The sequence below is a fragment of the Dermatophagoides farinae genome, chromosome 1 (assembly GCF_024713945.1).
Source record: "Dermatophagoides farinae isolate YC_2012a chromosome 1, ASM2471394v1, whole genome shotgun sequence".
In the NCBI taxonomy this organism is placed as follows: domain Eukaryota; kingdom Metazoa; phylum Arthropoda; class Arachnida; order Sarcoptiformes; family Pyroglyphidae; genus Dermatophagoides; species Dermatophagoides farinae.
The window spans coordinates 1,761,283-1,773,774 of record NC_134677.1 but is presented as its reverse complement, the minus strand read 5'-3'; the positions used below and the strand labels follow the sequence as shown (position 1 = coordinate 1,773,774).

General features: G+C 27.6%; 1 protein-coding gene across 1 annotated transcript in view; it reads right to left on the bottom strand.

Annotated features, from left to right (window-relative positions):
* LOC124491693 (uncharacterized) overlaps positions 1-2,090 on the bottom strand; it is a 32,468-nt gene extending 30,378 nt beyond the window's left edge. The window contains exon 1 of the mRNA XM_075735358.1: positions 1,742-2,090. Within this exon, the coding sequence (XP_075591473.1) occupies positions 1,742-2,084 (343 nt within the window). The 5' untranslated portion in view covers positions 2,085-2,090. The remainder of the gene's footprint in view (positions 1-1,741) is intronic.
* Positions 2,091-12,492: the final 10,402 nt, after the last annotated feature.

Sequence of the window (12,492 nt, the reverse complement as noted above, 5' to 3'; positions counted from 1 at the left end):
ACTTTAAAATAAGATATACTTAGAATCTATTAGGTAAAGTTTGAATGAATATAATAATATATTATTTTTTTTTTTTATTTGAATTGTAGATTTTCATTTTCAATTTCATCTGATAATTCAGTTCTTCTTTTATTACAAAATATTGCTACTACTTTTACCGTGTCTTGTATTTTTTTTTCTGTTACCGAAAATGATACACACACACACACACACAGAAACGACAACGGCGAATTGAAAATGTGTATACATTTTTTTCCGGTTCATTTTGAATATTATCATTTTAAGACTTGAAATGAAGCTTAACAACATCATGATGATGATGATGATGATGATCATATTATCATCATCATCATTGCCATCATGGATTCTAAATCTTTTTTTTTGTCTCTTTTTCAGCTAAAAAAAAACTTTTTTGTTTTTGTTTGGTTTCTCTTTCATATTTATATAAATGCCCGGAATCCGTGATCATCATCATCATTATTCATTAAAATAAATCATCTTTTTTCTCTTTTTTTTCTACTACAACTGAACAGACTATATGCACACAATGTCAAGTATTATATATATGAATGTGTGTATGTGTGTGTGTGTCTAATAGAATTATGGATAAAGATTCTTATAGTTTTTTTTTCTTCATCATTGGAATCAGGGAAAAAAAACAGGAATTATAATACGATATGATGATGTGGATGTAGGTAGAGCAGTATATAAATAATAATCATATTTTGTTTGTCGGTAACTATTTCGGTATACACAGTCCATCATGCACAGTTTCCGTTGTAGATACTGATGTTTTTTTTTATTCTTTTGGTAACAAGATAACTTTATGATTCATTCGTGAATCATAAGCCAGTTCTGCTGATGATGATGATGACGATATTCACACAGCCGGATGCAAATTCAATGAAAACCATCGGTGATGATGACTAAGTTTTTTTGTTTTGTTTATATCCATTGCCCATAGGGTTCCAATGATAATGATATCTCATTTTTCTTATTCACTATTTGTGTGTGTGTGTGTGTGTGTGACATTTTTTTTGGAGGGGACCATATTTCATTGTTGTCCCAATTTTTCTGGTTATTGGATTTACAGTTGGACGGCATTTAATATATTGATATTATTATTGCACTGAATCAACTAAATGTGAAACGAAAAAAAACGAAAAAAATTCCAGGTGTTTATGATTCGATGACGATGATTTTTCTTATTTCTTCATCATTCACGTCAACAATAATCATTTTGATTAGATTCGATATTATCACATGAATGAATATTAGATATCAAAAATGGTTTGGTTGGCCATTCATTTGTCAATTGTTAGTATGGAATCCAAATTCGTTTTTTTGTTTGGCTTACAAACAACAGTCAGACATCGATCAAATGGACAAAATTTCTTTTCAGACTTTGTCACATACAAAAAAAATGGCATTTAAGATATATATTGATTGTGCGTCTGTGTCTGTTGATAATAATTATCATTTTTTTTTGTCTGTGATTCAAAAGTCTCTGAAGTGATAATAATAATAATAGTAGTGTTTTGTCCGATAGAGAAAAAAAATAGAATCTCTGTATAAACATCTTTCAGTGTTATTATTCGTTGACTAAAGTCTATTAATGACAAAATTTTCTTTTCGTTTCTTTTCGTTTCGTTTCGTTTTTTTCACATTACATTAATGATAATGATGATAGCCAGTAGATTATTTGCTAAAAAAAAAATATGAAAAGAGAAAATTTTCTTACTTTTTCTATCCACAATATCCGAATCAATTGATGTGGATGATATGGATGCTGTATGATAATAATCAGATTCATCATCAAATTGATTCCAAATGTAAAAATTTTTCAATGTTATCGATGACGATGATGATGATGGTAAGCTCGTGGTTGTTTTCAAAATATTTGGTTTAATAGTCGTGGTTGTTGTTATTGTTTTTGTTGATTTCAATGCTTCAATCATAGTCATATTCATCATCATTAACATTGTTGTCGTTGTTGTTGTTTCTTGTTGTGATTCCATTCCAATGATTGTGGTGATGATATTTATGATTATCATCAGTAGTAATAGTAATATAAATTTAATCATTTGATAATTCATGATTACAATATATATATTATTCATATGATGACCATTTTCTGATTAATTTATAACACACACACACATATATAAATGTTGAGTGGTTCAATTCAATTGATGTCAATTTTCAATGACTTTTGTTGGATTTTTGTATTTTCACTCTGTCGTTTTTTCGATGGATTTGTTTTAATATCCGGTAGTATTTACTGTTTTGTATGTGCATTTTTTTTGATAACATTCATATATACATACTAGGATTCAGTGGATTCTCAAATGTTGTTTACACATACACACACACACATATTTGATTTGCATCACTATCAATGATGGTGTGTTGATGACCGTTTCGTTTTATTTTGAATAAAATGTTGTTGTTGTTGTTGTTGTTGTTGTCAGCAACAATCAAATTGAATGGACAACGAGAGAATGAAAAAAAAACGAATCGTTCCAGGAATGAATGTTGATCAACCGATTTCATGCATGATTTTCATTGGCATTTGAAGTGGCGATGCTAGCGATGGTGGTGGTGGTGGACAATATAGTTCTAAATATAAAAAGAAAAAGAAAAATAGAAAGTGAAATGAAAAAAAAATTCAAAGAATGAGAAATGAACTACAACAACATTCTGAAATAGAATTTCGAAAAAAAATTTTCGATTTTTTTCCATTTTTTTTTTTGCTGAAAAAAACGGAATAACATCACCTCATCATCGGATCAATGACTGAAGATTTTTTTTTCTCATTCATTCATTCTCGCCCTATCGCCACAAGTTTTCAACTTTTTTTTTCAAAAAAATTCCATTTTATTCCATTCAATTCAATAATAATAAATCAAAAATTTATCTTTTCTATTGCAGTTTTTTTCCTTTTTTGGTACGTTATGGTGGCAGTGGTGGTGGCCATGTTAACAACATTTCTCATAAGTTTTTTATGGAGAAAAAAAAACCAAATAATTCTTTTCTGTTGCTCAAACCCAGATATTTTTTTCAGTTCAACTAACGTGAAAAAAAATTACATTTTTTTTATTGTATTTTTTTCACATCAAAAGGTGAATCATGCTTTCATTATTATTATTATTATTATTATCATCGAAATATTAATATATTGCTTTGATTTTATGCGTTTTTTTTCTCATATTAAAAGCAGAAGCAGAGTTTTTTTTTCATTTGATTCGTTTTTTTTTTCTCTACTCTTTTTCTTTCAATGGTTTCAATCTAGAATGTAGTGTGCAATTCTCTATTTGTTGATGATGTTTGGTGAATGTTTCCGTAATGGGCTCTGAATAGTGAATTTGAATTTTAAATTTTTTTGTCCGTTATTCAAAGAAATAAAGGGCAAATTCAAACCTTGAAAAGATTGAAATTTCTTTGTTTTTTTTCCATTCATTCATTCATTCATTCACTTCACTTGAATAGGAAAAAAAAACAGAAATTCTTTTGAAAAAGTCAATGACTATTTTTTTTTATCATTTTCCACTAAACATTTAACATTTTGTAAGAATTTTTGGATTCATCATCATCATCATCATCATCATAATCATACGATCAATATTTTTCCAACGAACAAATCAATGGCACATCGATTTGTTTCGCAAAAACATTTTTATTTTTTTTTTTTTCGTCTTCAAAAGATAATTGATGCAATGGAAATTATGCTTGATAGAATCAAAAATTTTTTTTAAATTAAATCAACCTAATCGAAAATCCATTTAAAACAAACTGACCAAGACTGAGGAAAAAACTGTAAAACTTTTGGCATGTCGATAGAAAACGTTTTTTTCTACTGATTTTCAAAAATTCCAAAAGCAAAAGAGGGAATTCACTCAAATTATTCGTCAGACAGAGATTATTTTCCGGTTTAATGGAAACAATTTTTTAATTGATTTAGTCGCTTTTTTTCACACAGTTTCCAGTTTGTGAAACGATTTGAGTCTAATTGTGTTTTTTGTTGTTTTGTTTCATTCACTAATTAAACTAATAGTTAGAATGAATTCTCTCATTCTTTTTCTTTGAAAATGATCACAATCCGACAAAAGAATTGAAGAAAAAATCAATGAAAAAGCAGAGTTTCTCAAAAAAAAAAAATCAAAATCATCTGCCATTCTGAAAAAAAACATCAAAATCAATGAAAATGAAAAAAATGATGATGGTTACATTTGCCATCTCTGAATTTCTGAATTTCAAATTTCTAGTTCTTCACTTTTTTTTCTACCAATTCAGTATTGTTTTACTTCATATGGATCACTAAATAAAAAAAAAACAATGACAATGGCATTGGATTGATTAATTGAATTGATTAACTTTGATGATGATGATAATGATTATTATCAACCAACCAATATCAATAATTAATAGTTTCCATTCACAATTCAGTTGCAAAAAAAAACCGGGTAAAACAAAAAAAAAAATGAAAATGCATTCACACACGCCTATTGGATTCATTTTATTTCATTGAATGTTTTTTCACGATGTGTGTGTGTGTGTGTGTGTATTCACATGTCACATCCATTGAAATGATTTGCAACCAGAAATAATCGACAACGATGACTACGACAACGATGACTATGACAATTAATGTCAGACTATATTACGGTTTTTTAGGTTTTGGATCAGATAAAAAAAAAAGAAATTCCTTTTTTTCCATCATTACGCTCATTGCACTCATTCATTTTGGTTGTAATGAAGAAAATAGAAATAAAGAATTGAAGGAGAGAAACAAAACAAAAAAAAACTTTGATAAATTCACTGAGATCGCTGCTTGACAAACACCATTAAATATTTTTATTTGATGTGATATGGAAATGGAAACTGCCAACAACAACAACAACAAAAAAAATCGATAGTCAAACTAAAAGTTAAAAAAAAACTTGAATTTTTTTTCCCATCATCCACAACATCATTAATGTTCAGGTCAATGAATGAATGAATGAAATTCCACAAAATCTGTTATGGTCAATAATGAAACATGGTGAAAAATTTATCAATGTCGATTGACCATCATTTTAAATTCAAAACTAATAACAATTGATGATAATGATTATGATGACATAATCAATGGCAGAAGATCATTTATCAAATATTTTTCATTTTGTTCAAATAATAATAATAATAATCAATAATCGATACCACCCACTATGTTTATTGTGAAATGGTCATTATTGTGATTGAAATAATCGATGTATCGATATGTAAACTTGTGTGTGTGTGTGTGTGTGTTCGAATGAAAGATTAATCATCCGATAGAATTTATGGTGACACCAATCACAAGTGTGTGTGTGTTTTTGATTCGATAAAAATTTCATTGATCATCAAAAAAAAAAAAAAATTGAATGGACAATGTCCATGTAAAGAACATGAATGGACATTGTTTTTTTTTCTCCAATATAACAAATTGATCACTTTCATCGTCATCATTATCAAGCAATTAGGATTCTCATATGTTTCATTTATAAAAAAAAAATTTATAAAGTTTTAAAAACGGAACAACAACAGCAACAGAAAACTAAAACCAAATTTCGATACTTTGTTCAATTTGATGATTTGGAAAAAACGATTCGTGTTACTTGTTCAATTTTTTTTTACTTTGATTCTTATTATCGTTTATTTTGTTGTTGTTGTTGATGTTGTTTCTTTTTGTATGGACAATCAATTTTGATGTCCCTTATGATCTTTTTTTGTGTTTGTGTGTGTGTGTGTGTTTATGATGAACAATGAAACATAATAATAATAATAATGAATGGGCGACAATCGAAACAATCAAGCTAAAAACATGAATTTGTTGATAAAGACCCAGACAGACAGAGAAAGAGAGAGTGGACTGAATTGAACAATCATTATGATTATCGTTATTGCTAGATTGTTCAATGTAGTTGGTCAAATATCCTGAAAATTTATTATATTGTGTCGATACATATGGCAATAATAAAAATAATTATGATGATGATGATGACGATGACGATTATTACAAGAGAAAAATATTCATTCATTCATTCTTTTCCCTTTTTTTTTCTTCATTCAAAATCACTAAGTCAATAACAAATTGAAAACATCATTTTTTTGTGTCTGTCTGTGTGTATGTTTATATTAATAATTATCCATATATTGTTCATGTTATCTACAAAACAACAACAACAACAAAAACAACCAGAAAAAAAATTAATGAATAAAAACTAATCAGGATAATTGGCAACCCTGTTATATGGTTATGATCTCTCTCTCTCTCGTTTTCTCGAAAGATCTGATGTCGATCTTGATGATCTTGAAACGTGTATCATCCATTCAATCTATTTATGTATTTATGTCTTGAAACGATCTATCCAATAAGTTTGGAATGTTTTTTTATGAGAGTTGTTGTTGTTGTTGTTTTTGTTTTTGTTGTTTGATTTAGTTTGCTAACAATCATCATACATACATATTTTTTATTATGAGCATCATCATCATCATAAGATCAGATGATGATGATAATGATTCTGAGGATTCGGATATCAATAATGAAGATATGAAAATATTTTTTTTTGTCTAATTTGGCAAATCATCAACATCATAATCATCATCTTAATTCCTTTTTTTTCCATCAGTTGTGTTCATTCAATTCTTGTTTTTTTTTTTAATTCTACGAAAACTTGTTTCCGTTTTTATTGTTTTTTTTTCTATTCTCTCCACTTTTGATTCGTGATTTTATACAGATACTTTTGAGCTATTTTTTTCGTTCCAATTTGTTATAGTCAAAATTCTGTTGAGATTCTGTTGATTATTGTGTGATTGATATAAAAAAACTTTAACGAAAAAATTCTTTTCAACAACAACAACAACAACAGTAACTACTATAACAACAATTAATAAAATTCAATCTGTCGTAGATTGATATTTGAAAAAAAACGGAAAAAACTTTTCATACATGTTTTCCATTCTCATGCACACACACACACACACACACAGCTATCATCATCATCATTATCATTATGGCCTGTTGAAAATTGTGCAGATTCATTCAAAGAAACAAAAAAAAAACTTTTAATCTTTTCCTGTGAAATTGAAAAAAAATATTCACTTTGAGTTTGGTGGATTTGATTTGATTTGATTTTTTTTTTTGATGAAAACAAATTTTTCAATAGTTAGAATTTTTTTTTTATTTCATTTGAAAAATGAAATTAATTCTCAATTCACCGCTTTTTTGACCAATAAACGATGATGACGAGAAAAAAAAATGAAATTGAAATTCCATGAAAGAAAATTCCATCACTGGACGAATTAAATTATTTCAAAGCCAAACAAAAAACTAAATTTTTTTTTTTGAAACTTTTAAACCACTATTAAATGTGAATTTAAATTTTCAATTTTCATATACAAAAAAATTTTCTTTACGAATAATCTTTTCTGTTGAATCCATCTTTTTTTCCATATAAAATAGAAATCATCCAAATTGTTTTTATCATCATCTATTACACCCCCGCATAACGACAACAACAACAACAACAACAAAAAAACACATTGAACATGGCCAAATTTTTATGTGGAATTTTATTTTCAAAAAAAAAAAATTTGATATTTTTTTTGGCCATCAATTTGATGATTGCTAAAAGATCATCATCATCATCGTTGATGTGATTGAAAACAATAACCAAACAACAGTGAAATCTGTTTTTTTTTTGGCAGTATTTTTCAATAGAAAATGATCATGATCATGATCATCGTATAGTTTTTGTATGTGTGATCCATGATCATCAACACAATTTTTGGATTGTGTGTGTTTTTTATTTTTTCTTTGATGAACTAAACTTTTATTCAGCTATTTTTTTGTTTTGTTTTGTTTCCTGATTTCCAATATTAAATTGTTCATCTCATCATCAGCCATCCAGATTCCTGGATAGATTGATAGTGTTTTTTTTTATTTTTATTATTATTTTCGATATCAGCGTTGTTTGTTTATTCGGCTCATTCTTTTTTTTTTTTTTGCTTGCTTGTTTGTTTGTTTGTTTGTTGTATTTTATGAAGCGATAATTCTCCAGAGTATTTTATTTCATGTTTTTTTTTTGTTTTCGTTCAATAATATGGTTCATCTATTTTTCAAGTATTTTGAATATCTAGTACTCAACAATAGTAGTAGTAGTAGTAGCAGTGGCAGCACCAGCAGCAGTTTGATCTGATATCGATATATACAAGAATATTGAAAATGAAATGATACGTAACGACAAAATGCAATAATTTTTTTTTTTGGCGATAAACAACCATTGATTCTGTATCTAAACAAGAAAAAAAACAGAATAATCATTGATCAATGATCAGTGATCAATGTGATTGAATGAGAAAAAAAACAATTCTCAAACTCAAAACATATGGATGATGAATTGGAATTTTCCAATTTTTCTAATATATTGCAAACATTTTAGGGCTGTCATCATCATCATCATCATCATCATATTGTTACTTGTTTGCTGTATTTATTTTTCAATTTATTGATTTCTGAATAATGTTTTCCAGATGAAGATTCGTTTTTTTTTTTTTTTTGAAAAAAAAGAATTGCCTCTTTTTTTCTGTTGTTAATTCTTTCCTGATTCTGTTTCGGTATCGTATACATTGTTCTTGCTGTGTGTGTGGACATTGTCTGAGACTAAATTTTTAGGCCTCAATGTCGATCGATATATTTTGCCCGGGATATACATTGTTTGTATGTATGGAATAAGGTTACCATTCTTCATTCTTTCATGTTTTGTTTTTCTCCACAAACACAAACAAACAGTAAACAAATAATGTGTCGCTTTTAATTAACTCTAATCGCTTGGATGTGTGTGTGTGTGTGTGTGTGTTTGAATACGATATATAGCACATTATTTATTTTTTTCATCATCATCATCGTTGTTTTTTTCTGGTTGTTGTTGTTGTTGTTGTTGTTGTCATCATTCACATTGTCCCTTTATTGATTGTTGTCATTGTCATCGTTGTTGATTGTTGATGTTATTGTTTGATTCTTTTTTCGTTGATCTGGCTGCCAACTTTTGTATACAACACAATGATTGATATATAAAATAATAGAAAACGATAAAAATCTTTGATTCTATAACAGAATTCTTGACACTATTCACAATCTATTGATTTTCAAAATCAATTCTTTGATTTGAAACATCTTCATTTATATATGTTTTGGTTATTTGAACGTTTTTTTATTTTTTGGTTTTCTTTTCACAAATCTCGTACAGCAAAAAAAAAACAATAAAAATTACCTGGATAATTTTAGGTTTACCAGAAAAATTTTGGCACGGTTTTTTTGGATGATTAAAATCTAAATATCCAGAAAATGTTTCATTTGCTATTTGCTATATACCATCTTATTGTATCGAGAGATAAAGAGATGAGGATTTTTTCTACTTGATTCAAATCTTTTAATGATGCTCATTTAACCCATTTTTTTCCTTTTTATCTTTTTTCTTTCAACTTGACGATGATAATCATCATTGATTCAGTGATTTTTCTTTCTCATGAAATGAACAAAAAAAAAAAAAAAAAAATGAAAAGCAGCATTCTTGGAATATAAGATTTAAAACGAAAATTGGTTACGATGAAAAAAGACTCGGATTCATTTGTTGTGTTCATCTTCATCATCGCTACACAACTACAAACACACACACACACACACACATCCTGTTAGATGATGTTTGGATTTTTTTTTTCTTTTACATGCACACAAAACCCAGTGAGAAACTTTTAGCCAGAATTTAGTTACCAACTTATCATAATCATCTTCGTTTTCTTTTTTCATGATTAGTTAACTAAAGAAAAGAAAAGTTTATCTTTTCTGGCCATATGATGTTTGATAAATATCCAAATGAAATTTTTTACATTTAAAAAGGCAAAATGTCTGCTTGTGTGTGTGTGTGTGTAAAATGTGAAAGTGAAAGCAAAAAGTGAAAACAAATTTTTCCAAATCTATAGATTTTTCTATGATTTAGTCATGCGAAAATTAAAGAAATTGACCAAATCGAATTTTTTTTCTGCGTCTGTGTGTGTGTGTGTGTGTCAGCGCTAAAATAAAATAATTTTTTCGTCTGGCTGGCAATAATGCTTTAAATGGTAGAAAAAAAAGAGAAAAAAGAAAATTCAATTCAATTTGGTAAATTTAGCGGCAAATGACAGCTAATTTGATTGGATTTGTAAAGACAGAATCAAGATGATGATGATGATGGATAAAAAAAATTGTATAAATAAAATATTAAACGATTAAAATTCAATCATCGATTATCGGTGATGGATGGTCAGTCGGTCGGTCAGTCGGTGTATCCAGGTATTTTGATTCCAAGAAATTCCTATATATATTTTGATCTATATTACGGAATTATTTCGATTTGATCAAAATCGAAAAAGCAAAAGCAAAAAAAAAACAGGCCAATTTCATTTTCTAGCGCCAAAAAAATATCCTAATAAATAAATCACCAGACCAACAACAAGCAGATAGCCATATAATCATCATCTGAATTTTTCAAGAATTGAAAATGACCAAAATCATCTTCAAATGAAAACAAAACAACAACAACAAAAAAATCCATGAATCCATCTTCCTGTCACATTTGTGAAGTGGAATCTTTTTTTTCTATTTTCTAGAGTTAATGGCTAAAGAATCAGAAAGAATCCTATAGATATTTCAAGTTTGTTCTTTCTCATTTCTAGATTCTGTATTGGATGTTTTTTTTTTGTTTTTGTTATGCGCCCAAAAAATCCCAAATAATCATCAATTCTAAATGAATTTCAACCATTCGTTACAATCGATTGTTGTGAATGTTCCAGATGAAAGATTGAGAAAAAAACAACAACAATCAGAATTGAAAACTTTTTATAAAATTGAATGAAAATTGAAAATTCGTGTGTCTGAGTGTACGAGCTAAAGAAGGAAAAAAAAAGAATTTAATAACGAAAACTGTCAAATTGTTGACAATCACAAAACATCAACCAGATGATGATGATGATGATGATGATACCGATTACATCAATGAAATTTCCTTTCTTGGTAAAGAGATTGCAATTTTTTTTTCATTTTTTTTCCAACGATTTAATTCGATTGCAGATCCACTACAATGATTGTGTCATTCAAAATGGCCAACAATGACCCGAAAATCGTTTACTTCATTGTTACACATGGGGCATCGATTTCATTATTATTATTATTGTGGTGTTGACTGATGAACAACATGAAGCCATATTGTCATTTTTGTTTGTTTGTTATCTTCATTTGATTATTGTGAAATATTTTTTTTTCGAGAATTTAAATTGAAAAAAATTTATTCTTTGTTTTTCATTTGTGAAAAAAAACTTATGCCTTTAGGTAATCGAAATACAGTCACGTTTATGTTTTTTGTTTTTTTTTTATTCTGAAATTTGTGAAAAATTTAGTTTGTTTTTGTTGTTGTTGTTGTCAAAATAATGATGATGACAAAAAATGCCAACAACAAATTTAAAATTCAATTTAGATTTCAATTGATTTTTTTGTTTGTTTGTTTAATTTTTGTTTTTATAAACTTTTTTTTTTTTTTTTTTTTTTTTTTTGGTCCATGAATTTTGACCACAAAGATTAATGAATTTTTTTTCTACTTCGGACCGGAAATGATTTAGATCCAATAATCAAAATGATCCATGAACTATGAAAAGATTTGGTCACGTTTTTTTTCTGTGAAAGAATAGATATTTTTCTTTTCTTTTTTTTCCAGCTATTCTTGGCATTCAAAAGTCGATGAACACGCACATACTATGGTGTAGTTTGTTTTTTTTTTTTATATTTATTTATTTTAGCATCAACTTTATCATCAATTTATTATTATTATTATTATCATCATCATCAATTCTTGTGTCTGTGTGTTTCATAAGGATTGCATGTTGTTTGAGATTTTTTTTTTCATTTCATTTCATTTCTTTCTATATTTACTCATCAAAATGTAATGGCCACCGATCTATACTTATTTTATACATGGATCACTTGGCTTTTTTTTTGTCTATGCAGTTCGAAAGGAAACGAAAAAAAAAAATTCATATTCAGCCAGTCTAATTCATAACTGAACAATGGATGCAATAAAAAAAACAAAAGCAAAAATTGTTCTATAGAACAAACAAACCAAATAATAGATAAATTGATAAATTATTATTGTTCATCATCATCGTCATCATCATCTTTAAGAAGATTATCAGCATTTCTTTGTGGAATCATTCTTATTCGTATTCATTCATTCAGTCAATTCAATTCGATTCATATATCATCATCATCATCATGTCTTCGTTTTTTTTCCAATCCATGAAATCAAAACAAGAATGAGTGAAAAAAAACAATGTTTTTCCATCATCACGAATGGTCATCCTTTTTCAATATCAATGGTGAATAGAAGAATTCATTGTGTTTGATTTAATTCAAATAAATAAGTAATGAAATGAAATGAAATG